General features: G+C 33.5%; 5 protein-coding genes across 5 annotated transcripts; 2 read left to right on the top strand and 3 right to left on the bottom strand.

Moving 5' to 3' along the window:
- Positions 1 to 222: 222 nt before the first annotated feature.
- AN (NAD(P)-binding Rossmann-fold superfamily protein) lies at positions 223 to 4,018 on the top strand. The gene is made up of 8 exons (XM_078298113.1): positions 223 to 901; positions 1,398 to 1,566; positions 1,659 to 1,789; positions 1,898 to 2,294; positions 2,566 to 2,945; positions 3,048 to 3,095; positions 3,433 to 3,549; positions 3,651 to 4,018. Exons 1-8 carry the CDS (start codon positions 281 to 283, stop codon positions 3,723 to 3,725), a joined length of 1,938 nt encoding a protein of 645 aa, XP_078154239.1. The 5' UTR covers positions 223 to 280; the 3' UTR covers positions 3,726 to 4,018.
- Positions 4,019 to 4,825: 807 nt separating this feature from the next.
- LOC144549397 (transmembrane protein, putative (DUF3464)) lies at positions 4,826 to 5,673 on the bottom strand. Its single transcript, XM_078298114.1, has one exon. It carries the CDS (start codon positions 5,595 to 5,597, stop codon positions 5,031 to 5,033), a length of 567 nt encoding a protein of 188 aa, XP_078154240.1. The 5' UTR covers positions 5,598 to 5,673; the 3' UTR covers positions 4,826 to 5,030.
- Positions 5,674 to 8,706: 3,033 nt separating this feature from the next.
- LOC144549367 (anthranilate phosphoribosyltransferase, chloroplastic-like) lies at positions 8,707 to 11,300 on the top strand. Its single transcript, XM_078298069.1, has 10 exons — positions 8,707 to 8,907; positions 9,008 to 9,154; positions 9,225 to 9,392; positions 9,470 to 9,553; positions 9,902 to 10,090; positions 10,353 to 10,443; positions 10,575 to 10,634; positions 10,761 to 10,879; positions 10,991 to 11,115; positions 11,253 to 11,300. Exons 1-10 carry the CDS (start codon positions 8,707 to 8,709, stop codon positions 11,287 to 11,289), a joined length of 1,221 nt encoding a protein of 406 aa, XP_078154195.1. The 3' UTR covers positions 11,290 to 11,300.
- Positions 11,301 to 11,686: 386 nt separating this feature from the next.
- Positions 11,687 to 13,305, bottom strand: LOC144549592 (uncharacterized). The gene is made up of 2 exons (XM_078298369.1): positions 12,561 to 13,305; positions 11,687 to 12,072 (listed from the first exon to the last, which is right to left on the bottom strand). The coding sequence occupies exons 1-2, from the start codon at positions 13,043 to 13,045 to the stop codon at positions 11,907 to 11,909; spliced, it is 651 nt and encodes a 216-aa protein (XP_078154495.1). The 5' UTR covers positions 13,046 to 13,305; the 3' UTR covers positions 11,687 to 11,906.
- A 1,189-nt stretch (positions 13,306 to 14,494) lies between these two features.
- LOC144549398 (CBS domain protein with a domain protein (DUF21)) lies at positions 14,495 to 18,683 on the bottom strand. Its single transcript, XM_078298115.1, has 12 exons — positions 18,411 to 18,683; positions 18,258 to 18,334; positions 18,060 to 18,143; positions 17,863 to 17,976; positions 17,520 to 17,606; positions 17,028 to 17,167; positions 16,853 to 16,940; positions 16,598 to 16,671; positions 16,078 to 16,462; positions 15,525 to 15,571; positions 15,161 to 15,428; positions 14,495 to 14,774 (listed from the first exon to the last, which is right to left on the bottom strand). The coding sequence occupies exons 1-12, from the start codon at positions 18,583 to 18,585 to the stop codon at positions 14,724 to 14,726; spliced, it is 1,590 nt and encodes a 529-aa protein (XP_078154241.1). The 5' UTR covers positions 18,586 to 18,683; the 3' UTR covers positions 14,495 to 14,723.
- Positions 18,684 to 23,949: the final 5,266 nt, after the last annotated feature.

Below are 23,949 nucleotides of genomic sequence, written 5' to 3' on the forward strand. Positions count from 1 at the left end.
TAACGTAAATTTGCAGAGATGTTGAAAAGAAAATGAGCAAGGACAGATGCAAAATGCATTAAATTTGCATGGTTGTAATGAGAAAAGTGAAAAACGAATGATTGAGAATAAGGGAAAGGGAGGGGCTTAAGCAGAAAAATGGAATGTCTAAAACCCCGACCCCGAGGCTCGAGCGAGCGACAAAAATCAATCCACGCAGCGCTGCGCTCTCTGTCTTGGTTTGAGTCAATATTGAATTGAATTGAATTGAATTGAATCAGATCCATCCACCATCGCCAAAATGCTCGCCGGCCCGGCGACCACCGCCGGCTCCTCCGCCATATCCTCTTCCGACCATCGCCAGTTCGACACCACTTCACCCCTCGTCGTCTATCTCAACTGCATAGAGGATAATTCCATCGAGCAAGAAAGTCTGTCTGGCGTCGCTACGGTGGAGCATGTCCCTCTTTCTCTCCTTTCCGATGGCAGGATCGAATCTGCCTCCGTCATTCTCCTCCACTCTCTAACATTTCTCCCTCGCGCCGTGCAACGCCGTCTCCGCCCATGGCAGCTCGTTCTCTGTCTTGGTTCCACTGACCGGGCTGTCGACTCTGCTTTAGCCTCAGATCTAGGCTTACGACTTGTCCACGTTGATGCCAACCGGGCTGAGGAGGTTGCAGATACAGTTATGGCGCTGATTCTTGGGTTGTTGAGGAAAACGCATCTTCTCTCGAGGTATTCTTCCTCTTCTTCAGCTGCGTCAGGCTGGCTTGGTTCCATCCAGCCGCTCTGTCGAGGAATGAGGAGGTGTAGAGGCCTTGTGATGGGAATTATCGGTCGCTCTGCTTCTGCTAGGTGTCTTGCTACTAGAAGCCTTGCTTTTAGGATGAGTGTTCTTTACTTTGATCCAGGATATCCTGAGGTAATTCATATGAGATCATGTAATGTAGGAGTCATGTTAAATAGAGAATTTGAACACCTAAGTGAGACTTCTTTCCATTAATTAATTAATTAGGACAATACTGTTCTCAAGTTTGTTGGTTTCAAGCTAGTAATAAGTTTAAGTAGGGTTTGGCATAATTGGACTGTATGATGTGACCTTTTCATATCTTATTTACGGGATTGTTGTCTCTGCTTTGTGGTAATTTTGTCATAGCTATTTTTCTATGAATATGGTTATACATTTTGATGCGCCTGCTCCTATTTTTGATGTATTGGAATGGTTTTTACCCGGTATAACGTGAAACTGATATACATATTCCACACAAAATAATACTGGTATGGCTAGGTGGGTTTTTGGGCAACAATTTACCTAGGGGCACTATTATCAGTGTCGTGTTTGAAAAAGTTGAGTATAATTTTGAGATGAAGCTCCTTTGTGTGAACTTGTTGTTTATTGGAATTGAATTTTTGTGAAGGGAAAAGGAAAAGTGAGCAGGCCTACAATTGTATTTCCTTCTGCGGCTAGAAGAATGGACACATTAAATGATTTATTGGCAGCCAGTGATCTGGTCTCTCTCCATTGTACTCTTTCCAATGATACAATGCATATACTTAATGCCGAATGCTTGCAGCATATAAAGCCTGGTACTCTCACAATTCATAGATTGACTAAGTTCATGTTAACAAAAGCTGTGTATATATCTCTCCCTAATTATGTTTATTTGTAACATTTATAGGGGCATTCATAGTAAATACAGGTAGCTGTCAGCTTATAGATGACTGTGCACTGAAGCAACTCCTAATTGATGGAAGCATAGCTGGCTGTGCATTGGATGGCGTTGAAGGCCCACAGTGGATGGAGGCATGGGTACGAGAACTAAGTAATTTTACAGGTTGTCAATTATTAGTTAGAAAAAGCACATGAACATATGTTGGGGTAATAGCTTGGGACATCTCTTTTGATGAACTTATTTAGGTAAGAGAGATGCCGAATGTGCTGATCCTGCCTCGTAGTGCTGATTACAGTGAAGAGGTGTGGATGGAGATAAGAGAGAAGGCAATTAGCATTGTGCAATCTTATTTATTAGACGGAGTCATGCCTAGCAACGCAGTATCAGAAGAGGAAGAAGAAGAAGAAGAATTAGATGAAGCAGTTTTTGAGGTTGAGAATGACCCACTTCAACTTGATAAGAGAATGAAGGAAGATCCACCATTTGTATTATCCAAGCCTAGCGACCAACAGCTGCAGACAGATGATAGTCAGCTCAGCTCAGAGTATGATAAGCAGAGGGGCATCTCTCAGTTGAAGGAATCTCATACTGTCCCTTCAGTGTCCCGATCTGAAGGACGCCGTAGTGGGTCCCGCAAGAAGGGTATGTCATTATTTACTATGCAACTCAATAATAATATTCTGAAATTTCATGTCATTGGTAGAAATCTGTGTGCCTTGTGAAACAGATAAAAGTGGCACTTAACCTGTTTTGTTTGAATATAAAAGAGGTATTTTTTTGTAAACTCTTTACCTGTCTCACAGGCATCTATTATGTTTCAATAATATTTTTTTTGTATTTGGATCTGCACATTTCCTTGATTTTCATGTGTATATTTTTCAATCAATTTGGCTAATTGTATGATGATACTTAGGTAAGAAAAGGCCAGCACGTCGTAGATCAAAACAGAAGGTAGATGAATCATCTGCCCGAGAAACAGATGATGTCAGCGGCCGGGATCAGGTTCTTAGTTCCAGTTCTCGGTTTGCTTCACCAGAGGATTTGAAAAGCAAGAGCAAGTCTTCTGCAGTTGAATCCACAATGGAAGTCACTTCTTCAGAAAAGGAGGTGAATAAAAACTCCAGTCTTGACCTTCTGAGGGATGGTTCTGTAATTTCACTACGTGCTAGGGACCGGCCAGGATTTCATGTGGCACGGCAACGTTTGCCTGGTGGGGGTTGGTTCCTTGATGTTTTGTCCAATATCACTAAACGGGACCCAGCTGCTCAGTTCTTGGTTACTTTCAGAAGCAAGGTTAGTACTTTTAATTCATTTTTGGGTTCATTTTATAGATTTATTTCCCAACTGCTACTAATATTTTCCATTGTTCTTTTTTTTTTTTTTTTTTAAAACCAGGATGCCATCGGATTGCGTTCTTTTGCTTCTGGAGGGAAACTATTGCAGGTAAGACCTCTTTTTTTTTTTATCTTAGAATTACTTGGGGAATTGCAGAGTTGCTGTTTGGTATTATGCAGGGGTTGCTAAATACAAATTTTGATTTTGTATTTTGCCCCTCCCAAAAATGTTATTTATTTTTATGAGCTCTGTTCTTCTCACCTTCCACTAACACATGTCGTGGGCATCAAGTGTTTTCTCTCTCTCTCTCTCATTTTGCTCTTTCTAGATGCTCATATGTTATCATAGTATTTATGCATACTATCAGAGGGCATAATGTCATTGTTTAATTTAATGAAGCAAAATGCAAATGATGCTTATATATTGAAATTTTGCATGCACACAGATAAATAGAAAAATGGAGTTTGTGTTTGCAAGTCATAGCTTTGATGTATGGGAGAGCTGGATGCTAGAAGGTTCTTCTTTGGAAGAGTGCAGGCTTGTTAATTGCAGAAATCCTTTGGTCAGTACTCACTAAATCCCCTTTTTATCGTCTTAGATTTATACACAGCATGTTCTACAAACTTGAATTCGTATAACAATCTATTTTGATTCCGATTGTAGGCTGTGTTGGATATCTGTGTTGATATTCTTGCTGTAGTGAGTGAAGAAGATGGCGTTATTCGTTGGGTTGATTGATCCTAATTTTTCATTAGATATTTCAACTTAGAGAACTTATGTTCATGCTTGGGTTCTCTTCTACGTACACATTTCTTGGTAACAACGTAAAATTTTGGAAAATTTGTAGTTTAGTTAAGGTTTATTGGTATTACGTTTTACCCGGCTTTCTTTCTTCTGATTGAATTTGTTGGATGGCATTGTAATTTATTTGGATTCCACATGGTTGATCTTAGTAATGACAAATTTAGATTTAGAATGGTAATCTGCCAAATGTAGAAACCTGTGTAACTTATTGTGGATTTATTGGATCATTGTCTGAGAAGAGAGCGTGTCTCTGATGTTACTATTACTTTGCTGGCTCAACAATTATTTGAAGATGTCATAGTTCTTAACCATACAATCTAATGTTTTCTACCTACTTTATTGTCTCCCTAGTGAAACTTCATAAAAATTTCTCACATTTCTTACGTCTTGTGGGATTTGAATTTATGGAAAAATGTTGATATCACTGGTCATTTATGTTAGAGATCATATTCCTAATAGAGGAGGGTTCAAATGCCTGCATGTTTTTGTGCCTCCATCATGCCTCCATCTCTATCTATCATTTTCAAAGTTCAAACAGTCGATCCGAACCGCTCAACCTAACTTCCATACTAAAATATGTTTGGAGACCAAATTTTATATTTTTAGGAATTTTTTTACTATTTTTTTAGATAGGTACAAAATCAGTAAATCTGAACCATCTAAAAACAGTATTTTTGTACCTATCTAAAAAAATAGTAAAAAAATTCCTAAAAATATAAAATTTGGTCTCCAAACATATTTTAGTATGGAGGTTAGGTTGAGCGGTTCGGATCGACTGTTTGAACTTTGAAAATGATGAAGAGAGATGGAGGCATGATGGAGGCACAAAAATATGGAGGCATTTGAACCCTCCTCTTCCTAATAACGCTTTTTAACCTGAAATCCCATGCATAGAAGTTTGCTCATGACTCGTACATTCTACAGTATTTTTGGTTAATCATCAGAGTTTTTAGAAATTATATTTAAGTTATTATCTTACACATATTCAATTAAATGTAATCATCCTAATTGACTTGTATCATCAAAAAAGATAATTTATGACATCACATGGTCTTCCATACATGATACATGATACATCTAATCTATGTTGCATGGATACGAGAATTGTATCACATTGATACATGATACAGGTATTGATATATGAAGTATGGAGTAACATAACATGTAATTAACAGGTAAAAAAAGAAAGAAAGAAAGAAAGAAATACTAGTAAAAAAGCACCATACATTCCTCTGCAATTTACATGTTTTTCTTGTCGAGCTCCTCCTTCCAAAGAACTGGCCAGTTTTTCTCAATTTGTTCAAATCCAAAAAAAGAGCCCTCTTTGTCAGGATCCCAGCTGGTAGAGAGTGTTCCATAGGCCATTGCCAGAGCTCCAGAACCGAAGGTAACAAGTAGGATGAAGAATGGTAACCATGGTGGTGGCTCATAGATGTTTGCTTTGGTGAGCTTATCAAGCACATAAATCAGAGTCGTTCCTGACCCGATGGGTACCCCGACCGAGATAGATATGCGCTGCAGCATCCTGTCGAACACCTTTTCAGGTATCTCATCACTGTCTTCCTCACTTTTACCATTCAATTGAGTTGCTTCTTCTTGTAATTTGCTTTTGAGTTGAGAGACGGAAACAGAAAGTGGGGGTGGGGGTGGGGGTGGGGCGCCGCCTCCGCCTCCACCTCCTGATTTTTTCCTTTTAGCATTCAATTGCGATTGTTTGGTTCTTGATTTTGGTTTGTTAATTGTGGAAGGGATTAAAGGTAATGATGAGTTTGGTTGAAAGCATAGTTGAGAGATGAGAGTTTCCATGGCTTAATTAATTAATTGTGCAGCTGCAACCAACCAAGCACTGACAGCAAGTGAGCTCCTTATCCTCAACCCTTCATGCTACAGGCTACAGGCTACAGGCTAAGGGGAGATGAGATTTTTGCAATGCTGGCTGGGTCCCATTAACAATCTAGGAATGAGATATCTGCCTCCAAACTTTTCTTTTTGGGGAAATTTCATGTATACCCTCTATAATTCATAATATCATATTTACCCTTATATATTTAAAAAATCACTAATTCACCTATTTTAAGGTCTTTTATATTAAAACTCATTTTAAATTTATAAAGTATCAATTTATTCTTCATTAAAAAAAATTTAGTTGCATGTTTTATAAAAATGTTGGTCTTCTAATTAGACAGTTTCCGGAAGCAAATGTGTATTTTTTCTACTTTTGGCACTTACACAATCGAATTTTTTTTTATAAACCATAATTAGAAAAAGAATTTTTATGAAACCAATATGATTACTTTTTTTTTTTACAAAAATCATAAGAACCGAAATGTTATTTTGGTCCCGAAATTTTTTTTTTTGAACGAAATGGCAATTCAGTCCCAGATATTTTAACAATTTATTTCTCAAAATCTGTGAAAATGGCTAGGATCGAAATGACAATTTGGTCCAAAAAAAGGGATCAAAATGGCATCTCGGTTCTTATGGTTTTTGTAAAAAACAAAACAATCAAGTTGGCTTGGTAAAATTTTTTGTTTTTATTTATGGTTTCTAAAAAAATTTCTACACAATCAATCTAAATTGCACTATGTAAAGCGTTAGAGAAATGAACAATTTGTCCTAACAATTTGTCTAATTAGAAGACTGATATTTCTCTAAAATATGCTGCATTTTTTAAAAAAATTATTTAATGAGGGATAAAATGGATACTTCTTAAATTTAAAGAGAGTTTTAATAGAGAAGACATAAAATGAGTAATTTGTGAGTTTTTTAAGTTTAGAAGGATATATATGATATTATGAATTTTATGGGAGGAATACATCATTTCCAAGTTTTTGAGGGGTATAAATGAAATTCCCCCTTTCTTTTTAATGCTTTTCTTAGATGCATTGAAAACAAAAATTAAATGTTTAATGCTGGGGTAGCCGCTTCCCCTATATGCGGTCACGGTCGCTGGACCTAGATGTGGCCCAAAATCCTGGTCAGCTTTGCCTAGATGCGGCCCACGTATTAGTGCCCGCTTCTATAGGATGCGGCCATGCTATTTTTCTAATTTTCAAAAAATCGTGTTGTTTTGGTTTATCTTTTTTTTTATTATGGTAGATTTAAAAATTTCGGCTTGTTATCAAAGTAGTTACAACCAAGCTCACAATAACGCTTCCCCTATATGCGGCCACGGTCGCTGGACCTAGATGTGGCCCAAAATCCTGGTCAGCTTTGCCTAGATGCGGCCCACGTATTAGTGCCCGCTTCTATAGGATGCGGCCATGCTATTTTTCTAATTTTCAGAAAATCGTGTTGTTTTGGTTTATCTTTTTTTGGATTATGGTAGATTTAAAAATTTCGGCTTGTTATCAAAGTAGTTACAACCAAGCTCACAATAACGCTCTAAATTAAATGTTAAAAGGCACTAAAAATTTAATTGCCGATAACCCTAAATTAATTTTTATTACAAAGAAGTCTAATTAGATATATTATATTTTATTTTGTGGTTATTGGCAATTAAACTTCTAAGGACTTCGGTGAAAAACAATCACAAAATAAAATAAAATATATCTAATTGAATTTCTTTATAAAAAAATTAATTTAAGATTATCGGCAATTAAATTTCTCTAGTCTTCGGTGAAAAATAACCACAAAATAAAATAATATATATCTAATTGGACTTCGTTGTAATAAAAAATAATTTAGAGCTATCGACGATTAAAGTTCTAAGGTCTTCGGTGAAAAATAACCACAAAATAAAATATATTTAATTAGATTTTTTTGTAATAAAAAATAATTTAGGACTATCGACTATTAAATTTTTAGGGTCTTAAATAAAAAAGAATCATAAAATAAAATAATATATATCCAAAAATTTGAATTCGTCTAAAAAACAAAAACAACAATCCTCAAACCTTGACCTAAATTCACGATTTGAAATTTTTAATCCAAACGGTAAATTTAGATTACGGTTTGGATATTTTTAATGAAAGCCGGAAAAATTGGCAAGTATTTTGGTTTACTCAAATATCTTGTTAAACGATCAATATATGTAATTTAAAAAAAAAAAATCTAGGTTTAAAGTTACTGAAATATAATCATACTTTTTTCTCTCATATATTTTGAGAATATTATGTATATAACAAGAAGAAACACAAGAAATGCATTTGATCACGAGTTTCTCGTAACTTTTCATTGAACAAGCATGACAATAAATAAACTTTTGAAAATGAAATATATATAGGAAGGACCCTTTGTAAAACTTCAGTACGCCGATCGAGCACCAGGGGCGGAGCTACGTACCCAGGCGGGCCTAATGGAATGAATTCTACACATCCTTTGATATATCTCAATTTTTGCGTGACCTCACCTAACCTAACCTGTCCGGGGCAAGTATTATTTATGCTTTTAAGATTCGTGCATTAGCGTATTTGAACGGTCGAAATTTTCCTAAAAAGTCATGCAAAGTTTGAGAAACCTAGCTCAGAGGATGCGAATTCAAGGGGGTAGGGGTACGTATCAATAGGTATCGGGTGAAGTATTTTCATACACATGTACCGACGTTATAAATTGTTCTTATCCGTATCCCACTCTTATTCATTATGATTGTCAAATAATGAAACGATAACAAGTAAATAACGAGTAATGCTAACATAATAATTATTTTATTATTTACTAAATAAAACATTAAAACGTGCACATTTATTTTACATATATATATATATATATACGTGTTTCGAAGGTCTAGATTTTATTGGAATTTGCTGAAATTTATTAACGTATTTTAATGGTTAATTAAGTGTAACACAGCTAACAAAAGTAGTTGGAGAATGAATATTTATTGCTCATTAATATATACACACACTCACTCCTCTCGATCCAAAAATGTTTTCCCTTCTTCTGTGAAGCGCGCAGTGAGGGAGCTTGTTGAGTCATGGCGGCAGCAGCAGTGCAATTACGCCTACTTTCATTCCCTTCTTCTGTGAAGAAGCATCTTATTGATCTTCCCAAAATTAGGTTCAGATCAAAATTGAATGACAAGTTTGTAGGATCTCTCAGATGGAGAACAATGGTCACCGTTCAACCAAAAAAATTTCATTCCAGTAGCCTTTCACCCGCATCATCCTTCGAAGAGGTAATTGAATTGAATTGAATTGAATTGAATTTAATTAGTAATTAGTATAGTATATATGATTCATAATTTCATATATGTATTTTGTGAATTAATTAATTAGTTGATAGAGTGGTTGCTAAGTGGACGTGATCTGACACAAGTAGAGGCTGAGGCCTCAGTAGACTTAATGCTGCTCCAAGAGGCAGATGAGGCGCTTATCAGTGCTTTTCTCGTTCTTCTTAGCACCAAAGGAGAGACCCTTGAAGAGGTAATTAATTAATTAATTAAACTTAAATTATGTATTGATTATTTGTAGGATTAATTTTGCATGCATGCAGATTGTAGGATTGGCCAGGGGTATGATGAAAAGTTGCATAAAAGTGGAGGGGCTGGATGATGATGATGCAGTGGACATTGTGGGGACTGGTGGTGATGGCGCAAACACCGTCAATATATCAACCGGAGCTGCCATCTTGGCAGCAGCTGCTGGTGCAAATGTTGCAAAGGTACTGCTGCCATTTTCAACTCCTTTTAAGTTATTTCATTCTTAATTATGTATATATAATTAGAGGAATTGTTGCAGCAAGGTAGCCGCTCGAGTTCTTCTGCTTGCGGGAGCGCTGACGTGTTGGAAGCTTTGGGGGTGAATATACACTTAGGACCTGAGGTACGTAACTAATTAATTAATTTCACATTTTACCTTAATTTAATTAATTTGCCCCTGAAATAACTAAATTTAATTTTCTTTATATGATATATATGTGGTAGATTTACTAATTTCTTGTTGGGGAGTGGGGACTGACTAATTCATTCATTCATCCAATTGAAATAGGAATTTATTACAAAAAGATGGGCTAATTAATGCTATGTTTGTTACCTTTGATTTGATTTGATTTGATTTACCAGATCAGATCTGAGATCGATCAGTTGACAGAATTAAATTAAATTAAATTAAATTAATAAGTGATGTGATGATATATATATATATATATATATATATATATATTTAATAAAGGATGTGAAGAAATGCGTAAAGAAGGCGCGAATCGGGTTCATGATGGCAGAGAAGTACCATGCAGCAATGAAGATTGTGAGGCAGGTCAGAAAGACACTCAAAGTAAAGACGGTGTTTAACATTCTTGGCCCTTTGTTAAATCCTGCAAGAGTTCCATTTGCTGTTATTGGTGTGTATGACCAAGCCATTGTAAGCTTTCTTAAATTTATTTATTTTAAATATATATCTATCTTCTTCTTCTTATATATATATGACCCACAAAAATAAATTGGTAGTATCAAGCGTACCATCTTGTCAGTACCGTTCTCCCGAGATCCCCATTGTTAGACATGATCGATTTGCTCTTCTTCTTCTTCTTTTTTTCTGATACCCTTTCCACACAACAGTAAAAGGAGGACATCATTATCAAGTAAATGTACCAAATTAAAAGGAGGACATCATTAAATTATAGGTGATGACAATGGCTAAAGCAGCACAAAGGTTTGGAATGAAACGAGCACTTGTCGTTCATTCGAAGGGATTGGACGAGATAAGTCCCCTGGGTATATATGCTAATTAAGCAATTATATTATTAATTTCCTTGTAAATTATTTTTTTCTGTTTTCAGAAAACTTTAATTTAATTTAATATTTGATGAATGATGGTGGTTATTTAACTCGAAAATATATTACAGGACCTGGATATTATCTTGATGTTACTCCTAAAAAGATAGAGAAGTTGTACTATGATCCGCGTAAGCATAATTTTTTTTTGTTATTTTATGTATATAAGAATTAATAAGAAACAAGTAAATAAAAAAGGTGCATGGGTAATTAATTAAATAAATAAATAAATAATATAGTTTGAATTGCATGTGAAGTTGAATTTGGCATTCCTCGGTGCAAGATTGAGTGCCTGAGAGGAGGAGGTGCCTCAGTAAATGCAAACATTCTGAGAGATGTGCTTTCTGGTGAAAAGGGGGCCGTTAGTGATGCTGTTGTAAGTTAAGTTGCCTAGCTAGGCCTAGCTATAATTTAATGAATGAATGGCCATATGGAGTCATATTTGCATGATGTTATGTTATATATATATATATATGTATATATTTAGATTCTGAATGCGGGGGCAGCGCTTGTTGCCAGTGGGAAGGTGAGCAGCTTAGGAGATGGAGTCATGTTAGCAAGAGAGACTCAACGCTCTGCCAACCCCATCAATACATTGAACTCATGGATTATGTATATATATTACCTCATTCATTCATTCTTTCCTTTCCTTGCCTTGCCTTAATTATATTTATATATATTCTACTGCAAAATCTCTTGCAAATTCATATATTCATTTATTAATTTATTTGTCATGCAATTCATTGCAGGGCATCCAGGAATGACCCACTGTCAGACTTAATTTGACTGTCTCTGTCTCTGTCTCTGTCTCGGTCTCTGTCTCTGTCTCGACTTAATTTAAGATGTGGCTGGGAAATTAAATGAATTTATTATTTACTATTCTAATTAATTGATTGTACGTCAATGGAAAAAAAAATTGTAAGATTTTTGGGTTTCTTTCTCTTTTTTAAAGGATTTAGATTCCAACTCTTAATTTGCATAGTCAAATAATAATTAAGCTCTTCCAATAATCTCCGAATTTTTATTTTCCTTTTCTTATCTTTGAATCCTCGTGAACTGCATGCACATTTGACATTTCTTAAGAAAATGTCCATCTTGTCTCTGAATTATTATAAAAATAAAATAAAATAAAATAAAATAAAAATTGTATCATGTGATTGGTAAGATATTTGCAACTCTCACGTGACGTAGCCCTGAATCAAGCTTCCAAATCTTCATTAATTAAATTATACATTCATTACGTGTTACAAAAAGACTTGCACCATTTTCTTAATAATATAAATTAATACAGAAACAAAAACTTTCAACACCTGTCTCCTCCAAAACTTTGAGTAGTCAATTGAGGGCCACAGAAGATCCAGCCGAACCGCCAGTAGTAACTAGTAAGTAGTATTTATTACTAGCTACTTTTTTTTGGTGCCTTTTGAATTTTCTTCTGCTTTGTTATGAAATTGAAATTGGGAAAATTGGGGTTGGGGTTGGTGTTGGTTTTGTCTTTTAGACTTGTTCCCCCGCCGGTCCCACAGCAACGACCAGCATCCCATGAACTTCAATATTCTTTCATTCTCTCTGCAATTAACATATCATATATATATATATATATATATTCTTAATTAATTAATTAATTAATTTAGATTATTTTGGAATAGGTAGTTAGCAAGTAAGTTAATGGAATCCAATAGAAATGATAACTTCAAGTTCAAGTCAAAGAAAAACAATGAAGCTAGGACGTGACCTGGCCTCCAATCTGTGCTACTGATTTAATTAATTATTAATGTTTGCCTGTTTGGTAAACAAACAAACAAACAAACAAATTTAATTAATTAATAATGTTTTCTTGAAATTACGAACAAGGGCTAGACCTACTACGTTTCAGCTAGCTACATGCCTACATATATTTAATTTAATTTAATTAATGATCTCCTCTGACGCAATTTTCAATAATAAATCAATTAAATAGTTTGCCACAGTAAAATAAATTAAGAACCTCAAAATTCCTTCCCAATTGAGCATGATATATATCTTAGCCTATTAAGTATTGATATTGATATTGGTACCTGTTAGTACTGTAATTGATAGAATTAGTTGGAGTTGTGGGAGTGGGAGGCATCTGCATGATTTTACATGTCTTGCTGGGTCTTGGTGTTGTTAAACTCCGTGTCAATGAAGTTGGCGTGAAGAAATTGAGAAGGACACCATCACTGCTGCAACGAAGGCTTTTGCCGCTATTCGACCTCTTTCGCTCCGCCTTCAATATCCCTTTATGCAAATTCTTCTCTTTCTCTTTCTCTTTCTCCTTCTCCTTCTCATCATAATCACCACCTGATGATTTTTTCTCCACAATATCCGTTAGAGACAACTCGTACTCTGATTCCGGCATGTCGTGCAACAGACTCAACATCTCCTCTTTGCTCTTTGCTATTTCTTTTGCTCTGTCTGATGATGACGATATTGATATGCGTGTTGTTTCCATTTTGTTGACAGGATGTTTGAGAGTACTGCTCTCTTCCGGATTTGGATTTGGATTTGGTTGGAGCAACATGCATATGCATATATCTATCTATATTAAGAGATAGAGATAGAGATAGAGATTAGATTAGAGTAGATATCAATAATATATAGTTGAGACTTGAGAGGTTTTATTGTACTTTTGTTGACACGGAGATATGGTAAGAAATCAATCAATCGGTGGAATTGTGGAAAGGAGAAGATATATTTAATATATATACTTCTTTGCTTCGATCTCTATAACTCGATATATAATTCCCTAAAACCTCAACCTCAACCTCAAGTCTCAAGACATGGATGAAAATAAGTATATATGATCCATCTCATCTAGAAGACTTGTACATGTCTTTCTTCTTCTAGTCAACAATTAATCTAGGATCTTTTGTGGTTGGTACACATGTAATTCTTCTTCTACTCAAATTAAATATATATGCACTGCAGGAATTAATAATTAATTCAACTAATTTTATTAATTGTTCTATTAATTATCCTTGTAATTAATTATGATTTATGAATAGTTCATATCAATTTATAATAACTTGGAGTTTAATTTATTTATTTAGGTGCACAGCGACATATATATATGTCACAAAGGCCAAAGCAAGAGCCTTCAATCCAGGAACCTTAAGTCTTCGGTTTTAAAAACCAAAGGATACTTGGTCAAAAATAATTTCTGATCCATCGTAGCAACGTACACCAGTGTTAAAGTGTATGACCTCTCGCTCAAAAGTGGTCCTCAAGTCGTGGTCAACATAGGCAACATTATCATCATGATTATTATTATTATTATTATTATTATTATTATTATTATTATTTTATAGAGATTTTTGTGACTGTTTTAATTAATTGTCTAAAAAACAAAAACCAAAGGATACTATTTTACAGGTGTCATTTCACTTCAATCAGAGCTTAAACGGTAGGGTCCATGACCATCTAGAAACCGATCAAATCAGACAAATTGACATGTCCAGTTCCATCCAGTAGCGTCAGAAAGAAACCACAAGAGGAATGAGGATACAATGATACATACAATTCACAATGCAATACAACATAACATTAGCATTGGCAACAAGCCAACAACAACTATATATATATATATATATATATATATATATATAGAATATTGTGTCAGCATCAACGGTAATTCTGCAAAATTAAGTTTTTTAGAGCCTTGCAAGCAACTTGCTCTCCATAAGTTAATCAACTTCTTAATAAACAACCGGGTTTATCGCACCACCACAAAACACATATTGCTGCAAACAATTCCACAGAAACCTGTAGCAGTACAATAGGAATAGGATCCAACCTAATACTAGAATAGCTTTTTAATGGCCTCATTGCTAATTAAAATTCTTCATAAATTAACTTTTCTTCACAACCATAAGATAATAGATAATTGCTACATCTCTTCACATAATTTGAATCCAAAAGATAAATAAATGTTCGTGTTTGTTTAAGCACTACCAAAATGTCTCAGTACTTCTATATACACTTGCATATATTATTTATTTATTTATTTTTATCTCCTATTACACATCTTAAATGACATGTCTTGAGGAAGATAAATTGCATTTTGGATCTACTTATATACACAAGGAATAAAAACAATAACAAAGTTGGCAGTTCTCTTTATCCATATATATATATAACCTTAAACTCACTCCAATACACCCCCCCACAAGAAAGATATCATTTTTCTAGTCTGCCATTTGTTAGCTAGGATCTCCACTTTTTTGAAGCTTCTCATAAGGTTTTTTCGATACCTGCATGAACAAATCTATCAACAGTATTTTCCTTTTGAGAAACAACTAAACAAAATAAGAATATGAATAATATAACAAACTCCAAAACAATGTTTAATTGAAGCAACACATTTGTATAGTATATGCTACAGCCTACAGACTACAGACTACAGACTACAGACGGACTGACTCTCTATATATATGTTCTTTGATTTGTATTGTATTGGGAACTATTTAGAGAGCTAGCTAGCACATACTATTATTCAACCTTTTGTTTATCATTTCTGTTGATAATTGGTGCTGCATGTACAATTCAAGTCAATTTAGTCAAAGGAGACTATATCAAAGGCAACATGACAAGAGATTATATAAATATAATACAATGACCAAAGTCATAGTGAAGGTACCTTTTGAGTCAAGGGAGAGCTTTGACCAGAAAGAGAATTTCTTGCAGGGGAACTTGGAAGAGACTTCTTTAGACTAAATGTTCTACTTGGCGGAGAATGTAAAATGCTACTATTAGTATTGTTGTTAGAATTGTCATTATTGTTAGTAATAGTGTGATTAGGAGAGAAAGGAGAAGCTGATGGAGATTTGCGAATCAGTTGGGAAAGAGGCGTAGTCCCTGCTGATCTTGCTGATAACTTCTTTGGCGGCAACATATTTATATGTATCCTATAAAATATCAGATGTATCAAAATATAGATGCATTAGTTAGGTTAATTCATTCAGTGCAAAAGGAGAGCAGCAGAAATTATATATCTTGCTTACTTGTTGTGCACGTCAACATACTCGTCAGTCTCATCTAATATCTCCTCCTACAAAATAGAATAATTTAAAAAGCATCGTTATTGTTACCCAATCCTCACATCCATTAGAATTTAAATCATATTTTGCAAAAGCACCAGAATTACTTCATTTGCAGAACTATTATTAGAACTAGTACTTCATTTCTCCAAAAAAATATCAAGTTTGCTCAGCTACACATGAAAACAATCAATCCTGTCCTCACCAAATATATTGAGTGACAATGGTTTCATTGTTCAAAATTTCCTCTATTTAGGCAGAGAAATTCTAATAAACAAAGTAGAAATGAACCCTAATGAAAAGAATACAAATGTAATGTTAGATTTTTATGTGGTTTCAAGCAGCACTTATCGACTCAATCTATTACTTGATGACATGATCAACCTACTTTACATAACACCAAGTTTGATAACTTTTGGCAATCATGAGACATTTCAGGTGCTCTTTGCAAAATGAAGAAAATCAGGGGGCTCTTTGCTAAAAAACAACAAAGTTCAAAACAAACAGATATAAAAACCTGTAATAGCTCTTCCATGACATCTTCCATGGTTATGATACCAACGACCTCCTCGTCCAAATTGTAGCTTGGAAGTGCATCAGTATTGCTTATGTCTAGAATATTTTTGCTCTGACGACCCCCCCTTCTCATTTGCTGCTGACGTGTTGCATCACCCCCATTAATATTATTAATATTAATATTACTCCTGCTGCCAAGAGGACTATTTCCAGGGTTTATCATACCATTGCCATTGACTGGGGTGTGATTTCCGCTTCGATTACTTTGGATATTATTTTCAGTGGGACCCACAGCCAATTTACTGCGTTTAACTACAACGGCCATATGGCTGTGGCCTTTCTGAAACTCGTTTAGAATGTCATAGAGGGGAAGATCATCATATACCCTGAATACCAACACATTTTTTTATTAGTCAGTACAGACAAATATGGTAGCAACTACTAACTAACATCTACCAGTGCAGAATATCAATCGAAAAAAAAAATTATAGCATTAAGTTAGCAACAAAAACTTCAAGTACCGTGGAATTGTCCTAATGGTGACATTTCTGATAGGGATCTCGTCCTCCGGTCGGCAAGTGATCAAATTTTTTACCTTTAAAGAGTCATCAGATGATTGCAATCTTAGTACATAGTCACTGACTCACTATATAGCTAAATTTTAAACATCAAGCAGATCTATACAATATGTCTTTTTCTCCTTGAATTTAACATATTAAGATCTATACAATATTAGGATCTTTTATCACAACTGAAACATAACAGAAAATTCTTACCAAGATAAGCCCAATTATATTTGTTGGACTGCCAGAATAGATAGGCACACGACTGTGTCCCTTTCTCATTATCAAACCCATGGTTTCCCTGGCAAAAGAAAAAACAAAAAAATAAAAACTTCACAATCACCATACTGTTTCATTAGAAACAAGTTGATCTTGAAAGAGCACATACATGTCTATCTTAGCATTTATATCAAGAGAAAATGTCTCCACAATAGGTGTCATTGAATCTTTGGCTGTCTTTTGGGTCAAATCCAAAGCTCCTGAAATTATAGTAGTTTCATCATGGGTCAATTCTCCACCCTTCCCAGCCTAAAATGTTTCAGAAAAAACAAAAAGACAGCAGCTTAATGTTTAACATTTTTCTCTTTTCTCCTTCACAGTGTACAATTATAACCCAATTTTACCAACATACATCTTGTAGAAGAACATATGTGGAGACATTTATTATGAAACTTGAAATCAATGGCCAAAAATTTGATATACATGTAACAGGAAATTAGAAAAAGATACCATTTTCCTCATGTTATGAATATAAAATCTCACTGGTAAGTTGTGAATTAACAAATTTGACGCCTTAAATATTGTGATGGAGAAGTTAAAACATAAGAAGAATTGGATTGTATAATTTGTTTAGTGTTGGTGAGAAGAGATAGAAACAAACCTCATTTCCATGCATATCAACAAGAGTCTTTAGCTCAGATCTTCTCATAAGCATAACATGGTCTTTACCCAAAAGCAAATCCAGTAACTGGACAAGTATGAAAATGAATTTAAGAAGAGTACATAATTGAAGAGCCTAAAGAAGAAAGGGTTTTTGTATACTAAATAAGAATATTGAGCAGTGTATAATTGAAGTAATTGTGAGGTTATTTTGTTTTTCTATTTTGAATTGGTTTTATCATTTTTGGAATTTCTTTTACCAAATATATGGAGAAAAGTTTAATTAAAGTAAAAAAGAAAGAAAAAGAAAATAGGATTAGAAAGATGAATGTTGAAAATTGTACCTTACTGATAGGATAAGCTATTGGAAAAATGATAATGACGAGAACACGGACGAAGGGTGCCATCTTGGCTCCGACTTTGAGGCCATAGCGGGTACATATAGATTGAGGAATAATCTGAAGGAGGATTGGAGGAAGGAATAAGTGTGACAATAAAGTAAAATGAAGAGATAGATAAGGATTAAGGAAGGTGTACGTACCTCACCAAATGCGAGAATAAGAGTGACGGAGATAAGAATTGCTCCCCATGCTGGGACAAGCTTATCAAGGAAAATAGGAAGAGCCTGAAATGAAATGAAATGAAATGAATGACCATGTTGGAGTAGTAGTAGTAGTAGTAGTAGTATAGTAGTAGTAGTAGTAGGAGGAGGGCAATTAATTAATTAATTAAGTAGTACCTCCATGGCGAGTGCGTTGCCGATGAGGAGGGTGCAGAGAAGCAGGTGATGATTCTTAACAACGGGCAAAATCTTCGCTGAAATTAAATTGAATGAAATTAATTGAATAAAATTGGAATTGGGAATGAATTGGGAATGAATTGAAATTTGTACCCGCGTATTTCTGGTCTTGAGGTTTTCCAGCTTTGACGAGAACTTCCAGGTCGACGATGCTGAGGGACATGAGGCCGAGGGTGAGTCCGGACATGATTCCAGCGAAGGCCACCAGGCAAAAGCATATCAGCACATAGAGCCAGAACATAGGCCCGCAGCATGGGTACTCTGCCATTATTCTTATTTATTTATTCCCAAAGAAGCAGAAAGAGGGAAAGAGGGGGGACTAGGGGAGGGAGGGAGGAAGGGTATTCTAATTCTAATTCTAATTCTATTTAGGGGAGGGGGAGGGGGAGGGGGAGGGGAGGACTGAGGAGAACAGAAGAGGAGGAGCAAGTTTGGTAAGGAACTAACTACTTTATTCTATTCTATTCTATTCTATTCCACTTCTTCTATTATTAATTATTACTGTGAAATATGAAGTGGGATTCATTTCATTTCTGGCAAAGTGGCAAGTGGATGGACATGGACTCACTCCCACCGGGTTCCGGGTTCCGGGTTGGCTTTTCTTTTCCGACTTGTGTTGTGTTGTGTTGTGTCTGTCGACCGTCGACTGTCAACTGCAACTGCCACTGCCACTGCAACTGCCAGATTAGCTTAATTCTTATCTATCTTCTAGTTCTAGCTAGCTTAAGTAAGTAAGTAAGTAAAGTAGGTCATTTTGTTTTTTATGATAGGCATAGTCAATTAGTCATACTGTCATAGCCATCGTGATAGCATGCATAGGCATAGCTTCATTCTTAATTTCTTATTGGTCAAGTACTTGACTAGCAGGCTAATTCCGATCTTCATTTTTCTTACTTCTTACTTCTACTTCTTTTTTTTTTTCTTCATGTTAATTTCCTCCCAATTAATTCATTCATTCACTCACTTCTCTTTTATTCAATCACACTTTAGCGTATGCATGCATGTTTGTTTATGTTCTATTTTTTTTTTTCTATAAATAACAACATTTCAACAAATTAATTATTGCTCTTTTTATTCAATCACATTATAATTTGCTTGTTGATATATAGTTGAGGCAATTTAATTCAATAGTGACAAAAGATTCATGTGGGCGGGTAAGTTAGGAACTATAACAACTTCAACAATAATTAATCTCCAAACAATATATTTATATTTAACAAACTGATCGAACCTTCTCTTTAGGTCGTAACCATACCATACCCTTTCCTTCCGTCTTCATATTAATTAATTAATTAATTAATTAATTATCTAGCTATCCCCACTTATAGGTAAATTAATAAACCATCCATCACTATGCACTCATTATTATTTAGGCCACAATTTACTTCACTTATCCTGTAATTAATCGGAAAATTTTACAAAGTGTCTTTCTTTTTCAAAATATAGAACAAAATACCTTTCTTTCAAAATTCTTAACAAAATGTCCTTGTGGACCCTATTTGTTCCCTCTCTTTCCCTCGCTCTTCCTTCTCCCTATTTACTTTCATCTATTATTTGCTAATGTAAAAATATACAGTTGTGATTTTATTTAAGTTTTCAATAACTTTTCTTTTTTTATTTGTATAAATGATTTAGAAGAAAAAAGTAAGTGTGAAATTTTATTTGCTAAAATCAGAAAGTATAGTATTACTGTATTAGTGTATATGTAGAATTTTTTTTTTTTGGTTTGAAGAATATATATATGGGTCTTTTTAAAAGTTATAATAAGACATGGTATTAACTTATTTTATAAAATTTAATATATAAATATTTTTAACATAGGATATTTTATCTAGTTTATTTGGTATAAAATTTTATATTCCTGGCTTTCACAATTATAAGAATTTTATCAATCACATGTTAAGAATAATTTAGTGAGATACTTCTTCAATAAAAATATACTAATTATGTATATGATATAATATTAAGAAATTAAGAATATAAATTACCAATGCAAGAAATAATTTCAGCAGCTTTGAATCAGTTACAATGCAAGCAATATGACTCTCCAGTAAATACATTATAGTGAAAAATTAAAAACTAAACTTTGTAGAATCTGGTAATTATTCGGACTAGATATATACTTCAAAGGTGTAAAAAATGTATTCCAAACCATCTACACCACTCATTGTTATAGTATTCGAACTCAATATTTTTTGCATTGGTTATTTATTTCTTAATTTCTTAAGATTATATCATATACATAATTAGTATATTTTTTATTGAAGCATAAGTAGCTCGCTAAATTTTCTTAATATGTGATGTGATAAAATTCACAAATTTGTGAAAACTAAGAATATAAAATTTTATACCGAATAAATTAGATAAAATGTGTACGTTAAAAACATCTATATGTTAGATACTATTTTTTTTATAAAATAAGTTAATACCATGTCTTATAGTAATTTTTTAAAAGACTCATAGGTTGGAAATATTCTACATATATACTAATGATATACTAATGATTTCAACAAATAAAATTTCACACTTAATTTTTTTTTATTCCAAATCATTTATACGCATAAAAAATAAAAAAAATATTCAAAACTTTATTAAATTCACAATTGTATATTTTACATAAGCAAATAATAGATGAGAGTAAATAGGGAGAAGGAAGAGAGAGGGAAGGAGAGGGAACAAGTGGGGTCCACAAGAGTATTTTGTTAAGAATTTTGGAATGAGGGTATTTTGTTCTATGTTTTGAAAAAGAATGATACTTTGTAAAATTTCCCGTAATTAATCAACCAGCTCATAGTGAAAATATTCATATTCGGTTTTCCGAACTTTTCCCAATTTATTCGTGAATAATTAGCAAATTTTATAAAAAAAAATTCTGAATTTTACGAATTATTCTCGATTTTTTTTTGCTCTCTTTTCGGACTAAGATATTTGGTATGGACTCAATGTATAATTTCAAATTATACCCGAATTATTCCGGAATCACGAAATTTTTATCTCACATAACCTTTCTCAAATCATTAAGTTGTCACTATGGCTAGACGAACAAATTTACTCCGATACACTTAAGCTACTATGAACTTCTGAAATTGATTTTGATCATATAAAACAAAAATATCGAAAAGCCATAATTAGCTACACATTTTTTTTAGTAAAGTTGGGATCAAACCACCCAACTGTTTTTAATATCCACTAAGAACTCTTATTTGAATTTCGAACCTGCAATCTTTTACACGAAGAACATTGTATAACTACCAGTGTTCTAAATAGCTAGCTATAGTGGCGCTATAGCTTTTCCGGACCATAAACGCTACGCTATGAGATAAAAGTGCGCTAACTTAGCTACGACCGCTATATATAGCTGTAATAGCTGACTGCTATTATCGCTATGTGTGACGCGCTATTGCTACCGCTATGCTACATGGACTTTTTTTTTTTGCAATTTATATGGGCTCATGTACTTCTATTTCTATTTCTAATACTACATGGTCTTCTACGATAAGCATGCTAAATCAAACTATATGCTTATGTTTTTATTTGTGATTTATTCTCTCATTCTACATAGAAAAATATTCAAATATTAATTGTTCCTTTTGATTGCTCTTCGTATAGTATTCATTTGTAAAAGTATTATCGTTCATTTCAATTGAAAGCTGATTTTGATTATTATTATTATAATATATAAAATATTTAAATATGTATACTGACTTCATTTACATTATAAAATTAATTTCTCTTCGTCTATTATAATATGTAATACTATGAAGTATGAACTATCAAATAATGTTACTTTTTAGATCTTTTTTTTTCCTTCTTATTTGTGTAATTGATAAAAAGTATTGACTTAAATTAGTTGTTATTTAGTTGTTACCTCAATTCTCCAGTATTGATTATGTTGATAATTAGTAGAAATATAGAATATAAAATTTGAAAAAGAAAAAACGCTATGTATGATAGCTTCCGCTATAGCTACGCTATTCGCAATAGCTTTTTTTTTGTCTTCCCGCTATGCCGCTATAATCGCTATTTATAACCTTGATAACTACACATTTTTATTTTACAAATCTTATAATTTAAAATGTGATAGTTGATAAAATATTACAATCTTTATTTTAATGGTTAAAATAATAAGAAAATGAAATTTTTATTTAATTAGGCTTTATTCTAATAAGATGTATAATTACAGTAACATCCTTTGTTAAAAAATGGTTTTCATCAAATAACAGGTATTAGATCGAATTAATAAATTTTGTTTATATCTACTATATTATATTATGAATGAAGATATGGTAATATGCATATTAAGTATCAACTCGTGCAATTCATACTACTATTTGCAAAGTTTAAACAATCGTTATGAATCGTTAATTATGATTTTTATATGAAACCATACTTTGAAATCAAATTTTATATTTTTTAAATTATTATGTACTAATTTTTTTAAATAGATAGAAAATTACTTCATTTAAATATTCTAGATCACTTGACAATAAAAAAAAGTCACAATTTTAAATTAAAACATGTGAAATATGATCTATATTATATTTATTTTTAAAATGATATAATATGATTGAAGCTTAATTTATCGCTCATCAGACAATTTAAAACTTATAATAATGTATATTTAATGATTTTGTACATGTCTAACTTATTATCTGTTATTTTGAACTTAATTTAAAGTATGAAAACTATTAAAATAATTATAATCAGAATCCCTTTAACTCCATTAAAATTGAAACACTGTGAACTTTAAGAGAGAGAGAGAGAGAGAGAGAGAGAGAGAAGGGGCGGGGTTGTCCATGGACGTAGCTATCTATACCGAATATTAATGTCAACGTCTTCTTAATTAATTCTATTGGTGACAAATAAAATAGTTATTTGTGTGGAATTTTTTTTCGTCAAAATTTGGATACACCCTGTCAATTTCAGAATAGGCAATAATTGGAAGAAATTTGATGAAAAAAAGATCCTGAGATATAAAAATTAAATAAAAATGGTTTTTGGTGATGACTTTTGAGATGTGGTTTGTAAAGTTGGGTTCTTGTCATGAGCTCGATATATCATATATGTATTGTAATTGTATCCAATTCCAATTCCAATTCCAATATGAGTCCAGTACAGTACAGGTACTTGTAGGTGTAGCTAGCCGAACTGAATGAACTAGTTCCCACTTCCCACTCCAAAGTCCAAAGTCCAAACAAACAAACAAAAATCTCCTAAATTACCTCCATGAACTCAACTGAACATGATGGTGATCGAAAGTGATTAAATTTGGTACAGGCGTACAACAGCACTAGCACAAGATGCTCAAAGTGCAAAATCAAATAAAATAAATATAGGAGATCCATTACCATTCCCAAGTATGCTATTGCTATTGCTATTGCTATTGCTATTGCTATTGCTGTTGCTATTGCTATGCTTCTTTCTCTTCTCTTTTGGTTGGGTTTGGATTTGGGTTTGGGTTTCCTTCTAGATTTCTCTTTGGGCGGGGCCGGCCCGCTATTTCCTCTCTGACTAGCGAGTAGCGACAAGACCAGACACCAGAGACTACAAATTATAAAGGCTTTCTAAATAAATTAACAAATAAAAAATTATAAAGGTTGGTGTATCATGAATTCGTATCGTATACTCTACT

The sequence above is a fragment of the Carex rostrata genome, chromosome 35 (genome assembly GCF_964058835.1).
Source record: "Carex rostrata chromosome 35, lpCarRost1.2, whole genome shotgun sequence".
Taxonomy (NCBI): domain Eukaryota; kingdom Viridiplantae; phylum Streptophyta; class Magnoliopsida; order Poales; family Cyperaceae; genus Carex; species Carex rostrata.